The following is a 23,735-nucleotide window of genomic DNA, read 5'->3' as shown; positions in this document are numbered from 1 at the left end:
TTTCAGAATGTATTTAGTAGTTTATGATTGGCATTATGTTATTCTGACAGAATATGTTAGAATGTAGTTATTTTTCAGAATATGTTAGAATGTAGTTATTTTTCAATAATATTGCAATAGAATAAAATTCTGAAAGAGCATCATTCTAACTTAAAAAATATTCTGTCAAAATAAATCGGTTATTTTTACAAATTATGTTAGAATTAAAATTGAATTAATTAAAAAAAATCATATTATTAAAATTAGGAGAATTAATTATCCATAAATATCCGAAAATTTCCTTTTATAATTGTAGTTAATTGTCCAAACTATCCTTCTGCTAAAATTTGTGTGATTATATGATACATGCTATTCCATTGTAATATCATACACTCTCAAATCATGTTCATTGATGAATTCCATCCGTTGGTCCAGATTTGTGCATTCTGGCACACAATAGTTAGTAAAAACAAAATAACATATATATATATATATATATATATATATATATATATATATATATATATATATATATATATATATATATATATGGTACTACATGGTATAGTGAGATAACTCACCTGGATAATTACTTGGAAGATTGACAGCTATCTGGGCGATTCGACTACCAATCCGACTGATGAGTAATGTGTTGAACGAGTATTAACCTATAACACTTTAACCTATTAATTTATATGATAATTTGGTAATGAAAGCTAAATCTTTCGCTAATCCCAAAGAACACTCTCAGTTTTATCAACTAAGGATCAGCCAGGCTGGACAGTTAGGAAGCAGGACCACTTCAACATATAGTCTTTCTGAAATTCATCAATCAAACCAACGTGAGCATTCTTCGATAAGTAGATCAATCAGTATAATAACTAGAATTATTGATAAACCTTATATATATATATATATATATATATATATATATATATATATATATATATATATATATATCGATAACAACGACAATCAATATAAATATAAGTTACATTAGAGGTGTAACTTAAATTACAGGGATCCTAGAAAAACACAGAAAATCGCAGGTAGGGCTTCAATACCGAGCACTTCTATTTTCCCGACCTACTGCCTCAGATCTTCACTAAAGTTCTCTAAAACTCAGAAATATTTGACTCGATGTGAGAGGGATGTCCAAAGAGTTTTCAGGAATAAATAAAGTGTGAAGAATAAATGAAACCGGAGGCATCTATTAAAGTAAGGATGCACGTCGTACACTATAGGTACGCACACTACACTAGGGTAACCTCAATCCATCCGCTGCCTGCCACGTGTCAAAACCCATGTGGCCCGCGTTGCACCTTCTAGAAGCTGTGTGCGTTGTGTAAAACGTGGATTTTGTAAATTCCACATCTTCTTCGCACGATCTCCATTTTCAACATTATTTATATCCACACATAGCTTTTGATGAGGTCTACAACTTTCATTGAGACTCGATCGGCTAATTTTCGTTTTATTTTTAAAGTTATATTTCTATAAGCTTAGATTGTTAAAGTCTGTATAAAGATTATAATTTTCTCATGCAATATTTGTGCTCGACTGTCTTTAAATTGATGCATAGGTATTGACGAGATCTCTAACTCTCGTTTAGATTGTTTTTCCTACCAATCAATCGATCTTAATTTCAGCTAAATTTGACGGCACCGGACATCCTTTATCTGACCTTACTCTCTACATGACCCATGCCAAGGCCCTTCAGTATCTTACTTTCACAAGACTAGACATCACATATGTTGTCTAGCAGGTTTTCCTCTTCATGCATGATTCTTGAGAGCCTTATTTCACCACTCTAAAGCTCATTTTGCCATATATTAGTGGTATAGTTGATCACAGTCTTCAGCTATATGCATCTCTGTCTCGTGGCCTGATTTCCTACTCTAATGCTGATTGGACTGGACGCCCCTCCAGTCGTCATTCCGTGTCTGGTTACTGTGTTTTACGAGTTAGAACCTTTTCTCTTGGACTTCAAAGAGACAATGTACCACCTCTCGTTCCAGTTCTGAGGTCAAGTATTGTGGCGTTGCAAACGCAGTTGCTGAGACCTGTTGGTTATGCAACTTACTTCGCGAGCTTCGTTATCCACCCCTTTTCCACTACACTTGTGTATTGTGACAACGTTAGTGCTCTTTTTTTCCACCAATCTTGTTCAGCATCAACGCACTAAACACATAGATATTGATATTCACTTTGTGCGAGACAAAGTTTCTATGGGTCAAAATTCAAGTTTTACCCATCCCATCATCATTCAAGTATATATGCTGACATCTTCACTAAAGGGTTTCCATCGTCTTTATTTCTTGACTTCAAATCGAGTCTGAACGTCTGTTCTAGACTTCCCATTCCGATTGCCTAGGGATGTTAGTCGTATATATTTGTATATGTTATAGTTATATTGTAATTATTTTAGTATGTGGCTCATGTGTAGTTAGCCTACATTGATAGCCCTTTAACCTTGTGTATTATATACTCCGTAATTGGTGGAATACAATTTTGGAATTCATATGAAATTTTTTGTAAACAATGGATATAAAATAGATATAGTTGAATAATAAGAAAGTAAATCTTGATTGTCGACCATATCATGGGTATATATACGATATAGGAACGTCATTTGAAACGATATGTACTCCCAAACAAGAGAGATAATAGACGTGTAGAACATACAAAATACCAAAAGAGAAAATAAATTTAAAGAATTCATTGCAACTCTCACTCTTTAGCTCTTTCTTTGATGGATTTTTCCTTGGTAATTAAATTTCCCAAATCAAAATTTCTCCCATTCAGCCGTGGCCACGATTGGCCACTTCATCGAGTCTCGCTGCCTTTCCATTGGTGTCATGAGTTTTTGCTCAAATGAAATCTTATTTGAGTGTCGCTGCGACGGAGCTTGTATGTTAGCCCAATCGCCATTCCTTCCATTTTTGGAATTTCGAATCTTCAACACATCAAGATTTTCTATATATCTTTGTACTCTCTTTACCTAAACATTTATTCAAAAAATATAACGTCAATGGTTTTAATGCATAATTTTGGTGCATGTGTAAAAACTAAAACATCTACACAAAAAGCAAATAAATAAATAATTTTTTTAAAAAGAAAATTAAAAAAAAAAAAAAAAATTGAATTTATACATTTGCATCGACGAAACTTAATTCAAAGTTACCTGCATTCTTCTCTGTAATTTCACATCCCCATCAGCTATTATTCCATCGAGTTTGATCAATTGTGACATCAACAACTCGATCAAATTCAACAAAACTTTCTCCACCACTTTCTTTCCGCTATATATCTCTATTTCCAGACTACCAACCTGTACACATGATGTTTCATAGATAAAAAAAAAAAAAATCAGAAACTTAATGCATGAATAGTAGATTTTGAACAATTTAGCTTCCTTTTTTAAATATTTTTACCTGTTTAGCAAGCTTATCAATTTCTATAGTGACGTCGACAATTTCCTTTTCAGATTTTTTCATTTTCTTAGATTGGAGATTTTCAAGAAGTCTTTTTTCTCGACTCAATATATCATCAAAGACTACCATTCTTGATCCATCTTTGACACCTGCCACATCCAAATATGCTTTGGAGTCTCTTTCTTTGTCTCTAAATACCAATTTTTGATCCAAAGGATTTAATCCTGTTGGCCTTGCTAACATTTTCTTCAATTCTCCTGTATACCCAACATCAAATTTAGGTTCACAAATATAAACACAAATGAATATTTTTTTTTCACATTAACATACTAAGAAGGCTTTTTTTGTCTTTTCACTATGTATATATATATAGTGATATATACAGACACTTTTATTATGTAAGATGCATTATTAATTTATTGCCACAACCATTATAGCCTATAATATTAATATATGGACTTATATATATCTTGTATAATACCAATAATTGTAAATAAGCATAACTAACTAAAAAAATATTATAATTTACCAAAAGTTGCTTGCGATTTAATGTTGACTTCATGATAAGATGAACCAAATTTGACTTTGACTTTAATGGTAGGAACTAGGGTTTGACTTTGAGTAACATCTGAGTTCCTCTTCTGCACCAACATTCCACATGGCCTGAGTTCCCAAGCAGCCACACCGGCCTCCCTACCACCACCACCTCCACCACCGGGGGAGGAAGTTCCGACTTTTGCTGCCGGAAACATTCCAGGGTTTCTTGATTTCAAACCCAACATTCTCTTGTTTTGAAAATTCAGATCAAATTGTAACACTAATATATGAAAATTTGAAAGCACCCACAAGTGGAAAATGTAAAAAAGAAGGGTTTTTGAGAAGTGTTGATGAAGTTTTTGAAAACTTAAGAAGGAGGAAAACCATGAATGAAGAAAGAACCAAGATTCTGACCCACTTTTAAAGAATTGCAACTTATGGTTTCTGTAACTAATACTGGTGAACAAAGCAAACAAAATTAAGAATTTGGTTTGGTTTGCTTTATGTTTTGGTTCAAAGGAAACGCACGCAGGTTTACACAATCGCTGAGTGTATTTGGTGTATGCAATGATGGAAAGAGAAAAGGATAAATGTATGGATATATATAAGAAGGGGGGAAAGAATAAAAGCAAAGTCATGGAAGAAACGGTGTCCACACTAACATGCATTTTATTATTCGATCATGTTTCCAAAACTACAGTGTTAAATTTGAAAATTAGTTTAATAAACATTTAATATCATTAAATAATTTATAACAATAACAATCAAATCAATTTATATAATTTAATGATCAGATAAAGATACTTAACAATAAATTAATGTGCAGTTTTTTCTTAATTATTTTTATATTTGATAAACGACATTGTACACGTTCAATGAGTTGATCGAAATTTATTATTCATATATTACGAGTTGATGAGATTAAATTTTACCCAAATTAACTAATTGTAGTCTAGATCCCAAACAATGAGAGATATCATTTTGTTTAATTAATTGATTTATTATGTTATTTTATTTGGCGTCTTGTTTGCTTCTTCAACAAACAGCACACATTTTATTAAATAAAAATAAAAAGAAGAAAACACAACAACCAGCAAAGATTGAAAAGGACAAGAAAAAGATGCCAGCTATGTGCTCACCTTCTCTGTTTCTAATCATTATCTTCGATATATATATATATATATATATATATATATATATATATATATATATATATATATATATATATATATATATATATATATATATATATATATATATATATATATATATATATATATATATATATAGGTATAGAAATTTTTAAACAAGTAGTTTTAAACAAAACAAATTAAATATCATTTTTTTAAATTTCGTTTTAGTAAAATACCATTGAATTAAGTTAAATTATGAAATGAAAAAAATTAATTATATATATTTATAACAAAAAGTCATTGAAGTTTATAAGGAAGGTAAAAAGTTAATATTTTTTTTTAAGAATATACCTCAAATGTTTTGTCCTTTGATTGAAAATTATATCCAGTTATTTAATAAAACTTTGGTTGAGTTATTGTATGTTCTTTTATCTTTATTCAATTACTTTTCATTTTTAGTTTATAGGGTTACTTAAATGGTTATGAATTCTAATGTTTTATGTTCTTAGACAAGATGAAGAAAACGAACACAAATCCAATCGTTTTAGTAAGTTACATGATTAAGAAATAATGGTGCGTCTAAACCATATCTAAGCTCAAAAAAAAATTGACGATTGTTTTTGTTTTTTTGTATGGACTAATGATGAGCACAATCAGCAGTCATATGAACTGTTGATTGTGCATATCCACAGTCCATATGACTGTTAATTATGCTCATCAACAGTCCATATCACTGCTAATTGTATATACATGCAAATTTTGAAAATAAATAAAAAAAGTTATCATTTTTTAGCCTAAATACGGCTTAGACACACCAATTGGAGAAACTGATGTTTTTGGTTTTGAAGAATAATGTATTGATTATGAGTTCGCAAGTTCATACACTTTTTTTAGTTCTCACAATAACTCAGTTATATATATATATATATATATATATATATATATATATATATATATATATATATATATATATGTATATGTGTGTGTGTGCTTAGGAAATATGTGATTGTTATGTACCTAATATTAGGTATAGTGTAGCATTCAATTTAGGTGAGAAATTGGCAAGTGTAAACTTTCAAAGGATTTTACCCTACTCACGACGTGAGGAATATATGTCACGTCGTGAGGATTTTAATGAGTACGTGCATCACTCTTGGGCTCATGGCGTGAGCACATATTGGATCATGACATGAGGACTACTTGAGAGGAAAATCCTTATTTTAGGGGTTTTATTTCTGTATTTAAAGGATGTGAGGGCTAGGGTTAGCCCACCCTCAGCCTCCATCATCTCTTTGCACTCCCCCTTGAAACCCTAGCATCCATATTTGATCTTGAAGCTTATTTATGGTAATTTTAGCCAAGGAAAGGAAAAGAGAGAGAGAGAGAGAGAGAGAGAGAGAGAGAGAGCATCTAGTCTATTGTTTTTGCATTCAAGTCTCACCATCAAGCATTTACACACCTTCTGAACCTTTTGTAAGTTTCAAGTCCATTACTTTATAAGTTCATAAGCCTAGATCTGGATTTTCATGCTTTATCATTCGTGTACAAGATGATGTAGATGTTGGAATCGATAAAGTTACCAACTCTATGGATCTCTAGTGTCCCTTGAGTAATATAGATCCTAAATCTAGTAGATGGTCGAGTTTTATGGTTCATGCATGAGATTTGGTGTCATTTTCCCTTTTTGTGCCCTAGCTAGTATTTGGGACATGTATGTCCAAAAATCCATGATTTTTATGACATTCTGGAGTGAATAACACTATAGGGGATTTGATTTCTTGGTCAAAAAGAGATTAAGAGTTTCATTAAGAACTTCTAGTCATAGTGTTCTCACGACGTGAGCATAAGGGTGTCACGACGTGAGGATGGCATTCCTCGACTTTTTTGGACTTAATAGGTCACGATGTGACCATTAGGGGTCACAACATGACTAGTGAATTGTGGGAGTTTTGAGTATGGATTGATTTTGACTTTGACCAGGGTTTGACCAAGTTGAACTAAGGGCATTTTGGGTATTTTGAGTAGTAATTGAGATTGGTCCCTATTTGATGAATAAGTGATGGGTAGAGCCGGTATTCGGAGTAAGGATTTATTCAACTTTTGTTCAGACTAAGAGGTGAGTTTTCCTCATTGTATGTGTGGGTCAAAGGCACCAAGGCCAGTCCATTGGTTTGATAACCTATTATATTGATTGATAATATGTAAAGTATGCGGTAGATCTGTATGATTATATGTTAGCAGATGATAGGCGTTAGACTGGTAGATCGGTAGGACTACCTGCGATTACTAGTTGTATGATTATTTGTCTGCTGAGTGTGTATGTTATTTGTTATATGTCGACATGTTATGTTGGGGTTAAGACTACTGATTTTTGTTGTCAATCAACAGATCGGGGCAATCTAACCGAAAGGTTGTGGGCCAGGGGTAATCCAATCAGGAGGTTGTAGACCCGTTATGTATAGGGCATTCCAACCGAAAGGTTATGGGCTAGGGCATTCTAACCGAAAGGTTGTGAGATAGAGGTAATCCAACTGAGAGGTCGTGGACCCGATATTTGTTTGATTATCTTTTTGTGTGGTGGTACCTTGGGGGAATGTAACACTCGATGGTTCTAAGGTATCATTTATTTAATTATTTATTTTATTATCTAAATTATGTAAATTCTATTAGGCTTAGTGAATTGGGCATTTATGAGTGGTATTGGTCGAGGCCATAAGTTGGGCATAAGCTTGGTGTACGCGGGGCGTAAATGGAACATAAGGATCACGGAGGCATGCACGTATGCGCAGCGTACAAGGTGGTACATGCAGCGTACGTGGTCAGACACAAAACCCTAATTTCTAGGGTTTAAGCCCTATATAAAGTCATTATGTCCCAAGTGTCAACATCCCTATCAGCCTCTACTATCCAAAAACCCTAAAATTGAGTCTTAGTTTCCATTGTTGAGTGTGTGAGCCTTTGGAGAGCTTTTGGTGTTCATTTTTGAGCATTTTGAATGAGTTGAAGAAGCTAGAAGTTGCTTAGCCTAGAGGGGAGGTATTGAATCCAGAATCACCACCTTATTTGTCAAGATTTTGACTTTTGAGGTATCAAGTTCTCATCTTGCTTTCTAGATGCTTAGATCTCTTTTTGGGTTAAATTTTTATGATTTTAGCCATGGTTTGGATGGATGATGGGATTAGGACGTCCCAAGGGCCTATTCTTTCAGATCTGAGGTCTTCATGGACTCCTTTGGCACAAAGGTGCCAATTTTATGGAGTTTAGGGGTCTCATATTTTCATTAAGTCCTTTATTAAGTCCTTGTTGAGCTTTAGAGCTTCTTAAGGTCATGCATGGACGTAAAGTTAGCAATTTTACATGGTATTTCAGCTTAAAGAGGTCAGATTTGCATCCTGGAACAAAGTCTTAATGGGTTAGGAGCTTAATCTTGAAGTTGGCTGAATTGGAATAGTACGTTGGGTATACAAGCCTGTACGTACAACGTACAAGCCTTCAAGCCAGTACGCTTAGTGTACCAGATGAGTACGCCCAAAGTACTCAGTCTAATGGAATTTCGATGATGGGACATGGGTTTGGGCTTCATTTTGGGCTTGGAAAGTTAGGGCTTAGTTGGGCCATTTGATTTTGGGAGTTTTTGGGCTAGGGAACATTATTGGCCTTGGGCTAAGGCCAATGTGAAGGGCCATATTTGAGCCTTGATGGATTGTGTAACTTTTAGGCCCATTGGATTATGGTTATGGGCTCCATTCTTGGACCAAACTAGGTTAGGGGTAAAATATTTTTTTACCTTAAGTAGGGATTATTTGTTATGATGTAGATCCCAAATTTTAATTAGTTTTATTTGGCAATTGATAGCTCGGGGAGCTGTAGGACCAGTAGTCAGGGGTCATTCGTTTCATTCATCTTTTTGAGGTGAGTTTTCCCCACTGGGTTTATTGGGTCGAAAGTACCAATGTCAGCCCATACTTATGCTATGTTAGTATGCTAGCTGTATGCGTGACTCTTGCATGTGTTATGTGATTACCGAGCTAGGGCCTTATGCCCATTTGTATGTTATGTATCTTTGTGATTATTGCATGTGTATATGATTATTTGATATATTATATATATATATATATATATATATATGTTGGGCGGGGCCCGGTCTATTACTGATTGGGGCTCAATGTCGGGTAGGGTCCAATGCCGAGCGAGACCCGAACACAGGGCGAAGCCCATTATATGCTTATTATATGTATAGTATGTGGTATTTTAGGGATCTCACTAAGAATTGTGTTTAAGGTTTTTAGTTTATGTTTCAGGTACTTCCGGTTCCAAGGAGAAGAGCTCAAGTTGACTGCATCGCACACATAATATGGATTCTGTTTATGGGACATACTCTGATTTTTATGATGTTTGACATATTTATTTTTTTGGGATGTATGAACAATGTTCTGAAATACTGTTTTTACTTCAATCAAAAATGAAATTTTTGGGTCATAATTTTTAGATGTTTCAGGGAACTTAATAAGCTTTAACTTATAGTTTCAATTATTGTTTCAGGTACTTCAGATGATCGCGACAAGGCAAAGGCGTGATTATGCACATCTTCCAGCTTTTTTATGATATTGGACTTGGGATACTCTGATTTTGAATAATACTTTTGAAACAATGGATTTGTAAACATTTTATGGATGAAATGGGTTGTTTTTGAAAATTTTATTTTTTATGATTTTTGGGATGTTAAATATCGAACTATCAAAAGCTACATAGTTTTAACCAAATACAATCAAATATCTCTACCATCTTTCTTGCATCCTATATTCGAGCATATTCTAGGTTTTGTAATATATTTTTTATGTAGTTTTATAAGTTCAATTTTTCACCACAAACCGTGTATAAAAGTATTTTACCAACGAGATGTAGGTCTCCATATTGAAATGTAACATAGGAAATTATATTGAAATATTGAAATTCATTAAAAAGACCGATAAACCTCATTCCATATCCCATCAAAAAAAACCATACAAGTATACATAAGGTAGGTGTCGAAGAAAGTTAAGAAGTTTACTAGAGATCAAATAAAAAATACCATTTGAAATACATAAATGTTGAGGATGAATCACAAAATCAAAAACTATAAATATATATTCACTTTTCCATATATATATATATATATATATATATATATATATATATATATATATATATATATATATATATATATGTATATATATATATATATATATATATATATTTATATATACCAAAATTGGTTGTTATGTACCTAATATTTAGGTATAGAACCATCAAAAACTATGAAGTTTTAACATATTGAAATCAAATCTTTCTTGCATCCTCTAATAGAAGAACTTAGGATAAGCTTTGTACATACTTTTTATTGAATTTTATAACTTTAATTTTGCACCCCAAACCGTTTATAAAAATATTTTACTAACTACCTGTATGTCTCCATATTGAAATTCAATACAAAAAACTATGGTGAAATTTTGAAAGTGCTCATTACAAAAACCAATAAACCTCTTTACATAACTCATAAAAAAACCATGCAAGTATACCTAAGGTATGTGTCAGAGGAAGTTATGAAGCCTACTAGAGGTCTAATAAAAAACACATTTGAAATACACAGATGTTGTGGATAAATCAGGAAATTATTAATAATATGAGTTTCAAAGCAATAGAAAGAAGCTAAAACTGAAAGAAATATGAAATCAATTTGTATGTTCCTTATATATAAAATCAATGCACATTGCTTGAATCTCCAACACGAAAGGTCCCCATCCTGAATTTGCAACATAACAAGATAACATCAAAACCAATGCACAGTGCTAACCTACTCTATGCATACCCAACTACAAGTTTCTTATTATCTTTGAAACATTCCATTGACCTAAGTATAAATCATGGGCTTTCAGTAGTACAGGCCCAATACAACCTTCCACACCAATCTATACCCATTCCAAAGGTTGTTCCAAGAATCCCAAGTCACTTCACATTACTCTACTAAACTCCTCACACACATGCATAGGTCTAGCCATATGCATAATATTGCACTTCCTAGACTCTCTTCGAGGATTATCCCTTCCCAGAAACCCGCAAGCTGAAAAAGCCTCAACTAACAGATAAGAAATTCCTCACGAATGTGTAGTTGTACATAATCTAGAAAGAAATCGACATTCGAATAAATGTCTCTACCCGAAAACTACAACTAGAAAAGGAATAAGTAATAAGGCCAAAACATAAATTTTCATGCAATTAGATTCCAATTATGTACAACCTTGATGGCATTCGATTAGTTGTTTAACAATATCAAAAAAAAAAAAAAGATTCCAAAAAACATACACATACAAGGCATACGAAGCATCCATACAAATAAGGTAGTGCTAGCATGCAATTACTAAACAGACATTTAGTCTACAATCTAGCATGCATAGAAATTCGTAACACAAATGCATAATCATATGAGTGTGTTGGGAATCACTTATTTCCTGAGTTCTGGCTGACTATATCCATCGCAACCTCCTTTTTGAAATCAATGTTACATCAAGATACCATGTTCATGATCTTAAGCCAAAAATTAAACAAGAACATGGAAAAAGACCGAGCTCACATTTCTGGTCTAACTATTTACTTAGATTCCTTGAATAAAAACATTCTTTTTCAAAAACTTTATATAGAAAGTCTCTCAGTCCTCCGTTTGAGTTCAGACACACCATGAGGTGCACCTAAATCTCTCAAACCAAGGCTTTGATCCCAACTTGTAACGTTACAACAATTACACAGAGATTTTTCATTTATAAAATAGATTAACCAATTAAATCATTTATCTCGAAAACCATTGACTGACATTTGTTTGATTGAAACCATACATTATCATAGTTAGATTTACAAATTGTGGAAATGGATATCTTTGATGCGTGTGCTCAGTCTCATCGATCTCTTTTCACAAACAACCTACAAAACATAGAATCCTCAACTATAAGCATAAAGCTTAGTGAGTTCCCCAATATACCACATATTCCACCATACATACGATGCATCCACATAAAATCATCGTCTCTAATGCCGATTGTAACATCCCTAGTCCAGGAGAGCAAGTTTGGGGTTCAAAGTGTAAATTTGAAGGGAAACTCGGCAAGTCCATGGGTGGACTCGGCGAGTAGGGTCGCGACTCAGGTCGCGTGTTAAGTGGCCAACTCGGCGAGTCCAAAGTTGGACTCGGCGAGTATGCGTTGTGAGAAGAAAACCCTAATTTCTGGGAATGAGCCCTATATAAAGGACATTATACCCTCTCCCCAGCCTCCTTACATTCCCTTGAAGTCCAGAAAACCCTAGAAATGTGATTGTGAAGGATTTGAGTGCATTTGAGCCTTGGAGAAGAGATTTGGAGGAAGATCTTGGAGAGTTAGGAGGCTTGGAGCAAAGGGTTTTGCTTAGATTCAGATCTCCTTGATGTTGGGGCTTCCTTTTGAGGTATTATCTCGTTTTTGGGCTGCTATTCATCTAGCTTCATCATTTTTGGGTTAAGTGGGAAGTTTAGCTTATGGTATTTAGAGTTTGAAGGTTAGATCTGAGGTTGCTACCTCATATCTGGAATGGAGAAGGTCTAGAGTGCATTAAAGTCCCTGTTATTGAATCTTTGGTGAAGCCATCTTGTCCTAAACCCTAGCCCTAGAGTGTAAAATGCCTAGATCTCTTTGATTCACGTAAAGTTTGCCACTTTATGTGCTGGAAGGGTTGTAAAAGGGTAGATCTACGTTTTGGATCGATTGCATGGCCTGGAAGGCTTCTGTATGATTTAAGAACTAGTGGTACTCGGCAAGTCACAAGGGTGTACTCGGCGAGTTGCTTGAAGGCGGGCAGGAACTCGACGAGTTTGAAGAACAACTCGGTGAGTTGGTTGAAGATAGCCTTGGACTCGGCGAGTCTGTTCTTGGAATCGGCGAGTCTGGTCTTGAGGTCTTAACCTTTCCTGGTTAAGCTAAGAATCGGTGAGTCAAGGGATGACTTAGTGAGTTGAGATAGGTCCTTTTCAGTGTTGGGGGACTCGGCGAGTCAGCGGGCTGACTCGGCGAGTAGAGTCAGCCAGAAGGTTGACTTTGACCAAGAGTTGACCAGCTGACTTCCAAGGGTATTTTGGTAATTATTGGTATTTATTGAGTTCAATCTTTTGGTATTATCAGTGGTGGAGTTCGTGTCGGAGGTTGGAGCAGCGTGATCTTATCTTTTCAGTCAGCAGTTGCGAGGTGAGTTATCCTCACTATATCAACAGGGTCTAAGGCACCAAGGTCGGCCCTTTATCGGATTGTAATCCGGGTATTGTTGTTATATTGTTGTTTTACTATGATTGCATCCTGGTAGTTAGGATGGTATTCGTTAGAGACCTGGTTAAGGTCGGTATCCTGGTATATAGGGTGATGCTATGCTAGTGACCGATTAGGTCGGTATCCTGGTTAGGATGATGTTATGTTATGTGATCTGCTAGATCGGTTGATTGATGATTAATTGTTATATGATTATATGTTTATGTGCACATGGTTGGTTGACTGGGGTTGGGTTGAGGTGGGTCCTGCTTTGTGCTGTAGGCCAACATACCCAGGGAGGACCAGATATTCCGAAGGCCCAGCGAGCGGTCCGGATAGCTGTAGGCCCCACGAGGGCGGACCAGACGTGCCAAGGCTCGGAGAGTGGACCAGGCCGACTGAAGGCCCGATGCGGGTGGACTAGTCATATTATAGACTCAGAGAGTGGACCAGGTGGGTTGAAGGCCTGGTGTGGGCGGACGAACCATACTGCAGACTTGAGGGACATGACTAGACTCGTAGGGTGGACCAGGTGGAGTGAAGGCCCGACACGGCGGACCAGTCACACAGAAGACCCGATATGCCTGGTTGTTCTGTGATTCGATATGATATAGCATGTTATGTGTGGGGTATATGTGGTTGGTATTTTGGGTGTATCTCACTAAGCTTTCGGGCTTACAATTGTGGTTTAATGTTTTTCAGGTTCTTCAAGAGACCGTGGCAAGGTAAAGGCATGATCGTACCGCTCCTCGTGTTTATGTTTTATGATATGGACCTGGGAATACTCTGATAATAACTGTATTGAAAACCTTTGTGTGATAACATGATTAAAATGGGTTGTTTTTGTAAAGTTAAATTTTTTTGAAATTTTTGGTCGTTACAGCCGAGCAACCAAATCTCCTATCCACATACATATATCATAAACTACGGGCCCAACCCAAGATTATATAGTCCCATCCCAACTCATATAACACCCCCCCCCCCCCCCAAACATACATAATCGCCCTAGACCAACCGTACATAAAGGTCCTCTCCTAAAGAGAAAACATACATAACGAGCCTTTCCATTGTTAAGAGCTACATCTTGGTCTTCTGTACAATTTCCAGGGGCCAAATCCTGGTCTGCCATACATTGCATAAGCCATACATAGTCATCAATTAAATAGACAGGTAAACAAATGATTCATCCAAAAGCAATAAATCAAACAAGAACCATGCAGTCAGGCATTAGACCAAGAGTTCTCAAGGTATCCAACTTGACTACATAAAACCCTTAGGGTAATCATTCAACAAACAATCAACACTACCATTACCCTAACCAATCATGACACCTAGTAGTATCACATTGTCCTTAGATAAGATTCTATCAGTCTAGCATACCCTAACACCAAGTATCCTACATTGTACATGCATAATAAGGAGTTATCCTAATAAACTACCGTACTCTAGCAATACCACTATCCCAACATAAAAAGGATATACAATGTCACATGTTATATAGCGAGAAGAATCGCATGTACCGAAGAACCGGAGATGTACAGAAACACTCTTGTTCCTTGCATCGGTCAGCACCACAAACCGACCAACACCACACATCGAACAACCTCGGTGAACAACCCAAATCCTTCAAGTTTGACCCAAGATCAAACTAATCAAAAGTCAACGGTCAACATTCAACCAAATCAACCATCACCGCTACGTGGTGACCTCTTGGCCATGCGTGAGCATTTTAGACAAAAGAATTGTAAGGCTGGCCCCGCCACGACATGGTGACCTCTTGGCTACGTCATGGTTACTGCTAAAAGTCATTATCCTCATTAAGAGTTTAATCCTTATCAATCAAGGCTCATACTTCTATATCTTATTCTTCTTAATGGCTTAATTGATAAAGTTTACAACTTTGTCTATTAAGACCTCACCACAAGACAAGATCTTAAACCCTGAGTCTGAAAAGTCCTTAATATGACCAAATCATGTTCATGGAATAAAGGGGATCATGACTTAACACCTTTTCCATCAAATAAGGTCAACAGATGGTCACTAAACAAAACTAAGATTTTGGAGTTACCCAAAACTCCAAGAAAATTCTTCCAAAGGGCTTTAAATCATGAAATAAGAGAATAGAGTGATAAAGGTGGAAGCTTTATACATTCCCAAGCTCCACAAGATGCAAGGGATGCAAGATCTAAAGTAGATACTTTCTTCTAAGCGCACCTTCTTCTTCTTCTCAAAATGCAAACTAATGCTTCAAACCTCAAGAACACAACATGAACACTCAAATGGGGCTAGGGTTTTGAAAAGGGAAAATGGAGGCTAAAGAGAATGCCCTAATCTTAGGGTTAGTGGTCTTAAATATGGGAGAAACTCTAAAATATGTAGGCTTTAGATGCAACAGTCACCACGTCGTAGCATCCCTATTGCCATGTCGTGGTGTCTAACAAAATACGCATTCTATATAATGACATGTCACGTCATGCAATTCCATGCACCGCAATGTGGCATAAGGTTTTCTCCAAAACCCTTAGCCTTGACCCCTATAAGTCTTCGACATATTCATTCTAAAAATGGGTGTTACAAGCCTGATATACGATTTTTGTATAATAGGCCATTGCGTCCTTATATTGTGCAGTAATCCCCTATTTACCCTCTTTCATTTATTTAGGCTTTATGCTCTATAGTACAAGCTCCTAAACCTTCCATAATTTTTCCAAATGACTGTAATGGGTGTAATAACTCTTAGGAACTTATTTTATACTCAATTACATCGCCTTTCATCTATTACTTTATGAATATGATCTAAATGCTTCACAAGTTTGATTAAGCAATTATGAAGATATAAAACCATCATTTTAAGGTGTAAGTCCTTAATGATCTCATATTCATCTAGATTGGTTCCACATAACTAAATATCCATCTAAGACATTCCTAAGCATGGTTTAAACACTAAATTGTCTCCATTTCTAAATAAACTAGTAAATTCATTAAAAGAACATTAGAAGTGATTTTGGGGTCAAACAACCTCAGATAACCAAGCAAAAGTTACAACAATTCCAATATTTCTTAACAGCATAATACATGGTCAGTATACATTAGGCCTCGGAAAATACATGGCCCGTGTGTTGGCCAATAATGACCTATTAAAACTTTTTTACACATTTAGTCATTCTACTTTGGAGGATAAGCCCCTCAAACATTTCATAATTCTCCTTAATGTAATCAGTCTTTCGAAATCACATTTTACTCAGTTACATAAAATTTCAATAATAACATAATTACTAAGGTCTTAATTCTTCACAAGTTTGATTAAGAACTTCTGAAGATATCGTCCTTTCATTTCAAGTTTCATCTAGGTTGGTTCCACATGACGAAGTAATCATCTAAGACATGCCTATACCTAATTTAAACATTAAACTATCTTTATTTCTAACATACATTCCATGTTTCAAAGTTTAACAACGGAATTCTAGATTTAACTTTATATGTGTCATTAAGAGTTTAAATAATCCATTAACTATTGTCAAAACCTCAAGTACATATACATTTGCAAACATTTCTTTTCTTTTAACATTTAAAAATGATTTTGTGATATTAATTTGTTTTTAAAGTTTTTCATTCCATTCTAATGGACAATTACAATTGGAATCAACTATTGAACTCACAAACTCTATGTAAACATTTGAATCATATCTACGATCAAAAAGAGATATATGACATACTTGGTTGACACAAATTGAGATCTAGCACCATATATCATAATCTCATCAAGTTAAGGTTATACTTTTCCCTAAATTCATTATTAATGGTGGAATCAATCATCGTGAATGTGGACAATGTTTTTTTATGATATAATCCATATTTATCATTAGCATGCATGCATATATGTACATATGAGCATTCGAATAATACTTTTGAATACGTTTTTTTTAGTTTTTTTTCAACACATTACATATCTTTAAAAAGATAATACTTTATACATATATATAATATGGCATACACGAATATTTAAAAATCTAAGTCATATTAAATTTGTAGTGTATCATGCAAGCCAAAATCAAATTTAAAAATGTTCTTTCCTTAAAATCAAATAAAAATATCAAATGTTATTTAATTTTTTAAAATTTAGGGATAAACTTAGATTTTTAATGATTAAAAATACGAAACTTTTGAGTACCACTTTAGCCAGCCAGGTTGGATTTCATCGACAGGTTTCCAGGTTCATATGTTGGGCCACTACTGTCATTTTTATGGCCAAATAACCCATGTTTCCGGTTTGTCTTTTTTGAGCTGATAACAACCACATGACTAATGCTACGTTGCTATTAGACCCTTTAAGTTTTTCTTTTATGCACATAATACCCCAATGGTGCTTTTATGGTCCTTTGCAAGCTCTCCACAAGTTAAATATTAAAGTCTTTTTTACATTGGATTGCATATAGGGATGAGCGTAGCCAGGTACCCGCCTCATTTGGCGAGAACCGGAACCGGAACCGGAACCGGCGGTTCCTAGAAAGTTAGAACCGGAACCGGAACCGGTCTAGGCAGTTCTTCAATTTTTGGAACCAGTCCCGGAACCGGCGGTTCCGGTTCCGGAAGCGGGTAACCCGGTTACATCAACTTTATTAAAAAATTTCAATAAAACTATAATTTATTTCGGTCGGAATCGAATAAATTCGGAACAAAAACGGACAAAATCGGACCAATATTTTCTAAATCGATCAAAATAGCGCACACATATATTCATACTAGATACTAATATATATATATATATATATATATATATATATATATATATATATATATATATATATATATATATATATATATATATATATATATACCGGTTCCGGCGGGTACCCAGCGGGTAGCGGTTCCTACAAAATGAGAACCGGAACCGGAACCACTTAAGGCAGTTCCGTAACTTTAGGAACCGGAACCGAAACCGCTTAAGCGGTTCCAGTTTCGGAACCGGCAATTCCAAGGCGGTTCCGGTTCCGAAAGCAGGTACCCGGTTCCGATGCTCATCCCTAATTGCATATCATCATAATCATTCCCAGGATCACATGGAGCGCCCTAATTGATATAATAAATAGTTATGTACATCTAACTATTCAACATCGGTGGTTAATGATTTTCATAATCATTATTTTGTGTGAAATGGTAGTTTTCCAACTTCCATTTTAAGTCAGTAATGTAACGTCAATCATTTTTATATATAAAAAAAAGACCATATTCTAGAAGATATTAAGATTAATCTTGTATATTACATGCTAGATTATGTTGAGTGCACACTCCTATAACCCATAAACTGAAATGGTTTTATAATTTAAAATTGTTTTAAATTAAAACAGTATTAACATATATATATATATATATATATATATATATATATATATATATATATATATATATATATATATATATATATATATATATGTGTGTGTAATTTAGTCGCAACATTAACTTTTATAAATAGTGGTAATACAAAAAACTAAAAAAATAAATGTAAATCTTATTATTTATAGGTATATTATAGATATGGAATGGATATGCAATTTATGATTGTCTCTTACCACTCAAACTTATTGTTATATGTATGATAAACAGATCCTAACAATAAAACCTTGATGTGGATCTTAGTCTTTATATTAAGTTTTTTCATTAAAAAAAATAAGGGTGATTAATTTATATTGGACTGAATATTGAAAATACTATAATTAAACTTGTATTTTCTTTTGTAGATCTCAACCAAAAATATAAAATCTAGACAAAATTGCAAAAATGGTCCCTGTGGTTGGCAAAATTATGTAACTTTGGTCCAAAAAAGTTTGACGGTGTACCAGTGGTCCAATTTTGGATACCTTCTACGGTTTTGGTCCCTTTATTGTCATTTTTGTGTGGTTTTGGTCCACACCCAACATAAAATGACCAATATGCCCTGAAATATTTCATTTTTAATTTATTTTATTAAATTTCCTATTATATTATTTAAAATAAAAAGAAAATTAAATTATCACCCACTATAACCCACCTCTCTCTCTCTCTCTCTCTCTCTCTCTCTCTCTTAATAACACCAAAATCGGTACTTGGTCTACCCTCTCCCTATATTTTACAGATTCTCGAAAACCACCGCCTACACCACCATTGCAGCTCCTTACTTGTGCAACACCACCCACCCCTAGCAAACTCCGGTGACGGTAGCTTGTGACCCAGATGAAAATTCCAATGACGCGACCCATCTACCACTGCCCCTTCGTCTTCTCCGATAGCTCAAAATGTTCATTTCCAGATCTACAAACTAGACCGTTACACATATCCAATACCTTAAAAAAAAACCCAAACCAAAGAATAAAAAAACGCAAATCAGATAGGATCATCTTCTGGGTTTTCGATTTGCACCAAGAGGGGTAAGTTCAAATACATCTGGGCAATATAAAATCATCTGACCATCATCAAGGAGCATAAATTCTAGAATTCAGATATGTAAATAAAACTATGAAATCGGACCTGTATATCGCCAAAACTAAGAATCTGATAGAAACAAGTTAGTGTTTTTCTCTCTAAGACTCTCGTAGTTGACATGTCTTTAAAGATTTTATACGAGGTTTGATTTTTGCTCTATCTAGCTAGGTAGAAGATTTTTCATTTCTCTGTACTTTTGATGAAACATTTGAGGTTCTTTTCAACCCTTTTCGAATCAATCACCCCCTGATTTTCTTATGTTTCAAGTCTTATAGGATTGAGAGGCATTTGGAAAAAATCGATGAACGGTGGTTTGGTGGTCAACGGTGAAGGTCATCTGGTTAACGGCGAGGAGGTGAGGGTGGGGGAGATGATGGTGGTTGGTGGCGAATAGTAGTTGAGAAAGACAATGGTGGTGAATGACGATGTCGTCATCTTCTATGGTGGTGGTGGTGGTGGCTGAAACCCCTAATCATTGAAAAATGGAAGTGGTGGTATTTTGGTAGGGACAACACCAATCAGAAGGGTGGTTCTGGTGGGGAAATTTCATCCAGGTCTGAGGAAAGAAAGATGGGCGAGGATGGGATTAGTTGTTTGTAATGGATAGTGATGGCAGCTAATGGTGATGGTGGCGGACGGTGGTAGTTGTTGGTGGTTGCAGTCGGTGGTAATGGTGGCATCCATTAGGGGTGATATGTTTCTTCAGTGTGTGTGTGTGTGTGTGTGTGTGTGTTTCTTTTGTTGAGAGAGATGAGACAAATGAAATATAAATGAAAAATATAAATTAAATTAATTTATGCATTTCCAGAATTAAAGAAAATGAAAAATATAAATTGTAAGGGCATAATTGTCTTTTTAAGTGTATAGGGACCAAAAACAATAAAAAGATCCAAAATTGGACCACTGACGCACCATCAAACTTTTTTGGACCAAAGTCACATAATTTTGCCAACCACAGGGACCATTTTTGCAATTTTGTCTAAAATCTATTTCATTTTGTTCTTTTTTGGAGAAGATGAAACCGAACCATGAGAATTTGGTTGACTGGTATCATACCTTTACAATATTCCTTAAATATGAAAATAAGTTACATATTCTACAGAACTTGTTTCATACTCCACCTCCTAATATAACATATTGCCCTCGACGTCTTTCCTAGTACAAAAAATTCATTGAGCAGTAGAAGATTGATGTTTTCATAGTTTATTGTATGAGCCCTTAGCTCTAACAAGATTTCTAAGGCTATGAGCTTTTTTTATCTCAAAGTTGTTTCAGAAAGAGGTTCGATGGTAGGTTGAAAAAGACATTTGGAAATGAGTGGTACAACCCCAATATGGAGTTGTATGATATGATATTTGTTAAACATGAGAATCTCTCTAACAAAAGGAAAAGACAACATTCAAAGTAAGAAAGAAAATTAGTTGTCGTTCGACTGGGAAAAAAGGGAAAGATCGGCAAAGGATGTCGATTGTTTTCGTTGTAGAGAAATCATACACTATAAGAGGAATTATCCTAAATACCTCTCCACTATGAAATACGTCAAAGTTGGATCGTACGGTAAGTCATGTATGTGTGTGTGTGTGTGTATATATATATATATATATACTCAACAATCTATGTAATCGAATTGTATGCTTTTCCATCTAACTCATGGGTATTAGACACAAGTTGTGGAACTCACATTAGGCATAGGCTTCTGTTAAGTTTCTCAGAAGCTATAAGCCGAAGATACCAACTTGTCTTATTGTCACACTCGATGATTGGTCAATATGCTCCAAGTATTAGTGTAGAAATTATTCCAGTTTCTCTTTTGAGATGTATTGGTTATAAACCTTCTTATATTGATTGTTGTATTTCAACTCATAAAAAACAGTTTGCTTTATTTAGTGTTTTTCTGTGGAGCGGTATTTACGAACTTAATAAGCACAGTTATGTCTCAAATGACAAATCAGGATAAACCTTGGATTCTAAAAGATCCAAGTATAACTTGAATTAAACATAGTGATGACGCTGACGTCTCATACACATTAACAAGAAACACATAGTAAAACTATAGTCAAAAGTAATTTTCGAATCCACTGACTCTAAGTTATTTAATTTATGTGAATCCTATTTATGTGGAAATATGACTAAATATCCCATCTCTGGTACTGTACAGAATTGAAGACCTATTAGGATTCATACAATTAGTTAAATGTGGATTTTTAGGACTACCAATATAGATGGACATACCTACTTTATCATATTTATTGGTTACTTTAGTACATATGGTTATGTTTATCTGATTCTGCATAAATATGAAGCTTTTAAAACATTCAAAGCCTTCATAATGAAGTATAAAATCATCTTAGTAAAACCACTAAACGTAGCATATTTGATCATGGTGATGAGTACATGAGTTATTAGTTTTTATATCATTTGATGAAGTTTAGGATTGTTGGAAATAGGTGTCTGATGTCATAACTAAATTAGTATAACTTTGGGAATAATAACAACGTCCTTTTAGAGTTTCCCTCAAGTGCTAAAATAACTAGAATAGATTTGGGAGACTGAGATAATTAGTTAACTGACTTATTACATGATAATAAATTAATTAGAAACTAATAAGAGTTGATTAATAAATAAATTGAATTAACTTGGAATTAACTAGAATTAATTAGAAATAATTAGGAACAAATTAAAGGTGTAGGGATTGAATGTTAATTATTCAAAAATTGAACAAGAGGAGCATTCTAGAAACCCTAAAGATGGTGGACGGGTTTGGGGATTCTAGGAGGCTTTCAAATTCATCCAGGATAATAGATAAGGAAATGATTTGTATCTAGATTAAATCTAATTATTTAATTTATTCAAATATGTCTTGTCTGCAAGTTAACTCAGCTATAAATAGACCCTTTGGCCTTCATAATTTTCGTTCCTAACCTTTCCCATACTTAGAGAATCTAATTTCTCTAGCATCCACTCTCATAAACAATCTAGGGTTTTGGTCTTTTAGATGTAAGCCATTAGAGGCATTCTATTTTGGGTGATAGTCCTTCCAAGCGATTGTAAGGAGTTCGATATTTTCAAGTGGAACAAGTATATATGATTATACTTGAGAGATTAGTAATCATATCCCTTTTGATAATTTAAATTTGTAGTTTTAAAAGTATGTTGTTATAATAGTAAAACTTAGATCCTAAGGTACAAATACACTTAGGATGAATTTTGAATGCTTTAGTTGCCTTAATCAAGTGTATATTGCATAGAAAACTCAATAGTTGTATCATATCCTTAAGTTTTTTGTTATATGCACAAGATTTAAAACTATAAGAAATTTCAAAAAATAGACGTATCGCAGGACGCGACACTCCCAGTCGAGTTTTTGGTGATTTCGGATTTTTCAAATATTTTTCAAATTAACGGTTTATCTTTAGGTTTAATTATTATCTTAATGTGTTAGAATTTGATTAACTAAAGTAGGAATATAAATATGGCTAATTGATTTGAAGATATTTTTAATGATTTAATAGATTAATTAATCAAAAGTTAATTAAAGATAATTAGATTAAATCATATAATTTTAAAATGTTTAAAATTTACCCCTCATAAAATTATAATAATAGAACCCAAGATTTATATATATATATATATATATATATATATATATATATATATATATATATATATATATATATATATATATATATATATATATATATATGGAAAATAAACAATTAGGGCAACACATGTTGGAACCAATGAAAGCATGACAACACATCATTTTGGAATAACTACATAAATAACTTCCATAGTAGATTGCTTATGAATAAAGAAATGGACACGTGTCACTTGATCATTGGTTCCAGCATATGTTGCCCTAATTGTTCATTTTCCATTGAATATATATA

General features: G+C 34.2%; 1 protein-coding gene across 1 annotated transcript; it reads right to left on the bottom strand.

Annotated features, from left to right (window-relative positions):
• Positions 1-2,541: 2,541 nt before the first annotated feature.
• LOC145001616 (BAG family molecular chaperone regulator 1-like) lies at positions 2,542-4,536 on the bottom strand. Its single transcript, XM_078960975.1, has 4 exons — positions 3,943-4,536; positions 3,414-3,670; positions 3,164-3,310; positions 2,542-2,980 (listed from the first exon to the last, which is right to left on the bottom strand). The coding sequence occupies exons 1-4, from the start codon at positions 4,193-4,195 to the stop codon at positions 2,765-2,767; spliced, it is 873 nt and encodes a 290-aa protein (XP_078817101.1). The 5' UTR covers positions 4,196-4,536; the 3' UTR covers positions 2,542-2,764.
• Positions 4,537-23,735: the final 19,199 nt, after the last annotated feature.

Source organism: Lactuca saligna, chromosome 6 (assembly GCF_052625555.1).
Source record: "Lactuca saligna cultivar CGN05327 chromosome 6, ASM5262555v1, whole genome shotgun sequence".
Classification (NCBI taxonomy): domain Eukaryota; kingdom Viridiplantae; phylum Streptophyta; class Magnoliopsida; order Asterales; family Asteraceae; genus Lactuca; species Lactuca saligna.
This window is presented reverse-complemented; position numbering and strand designations above follow the sequence as displayed.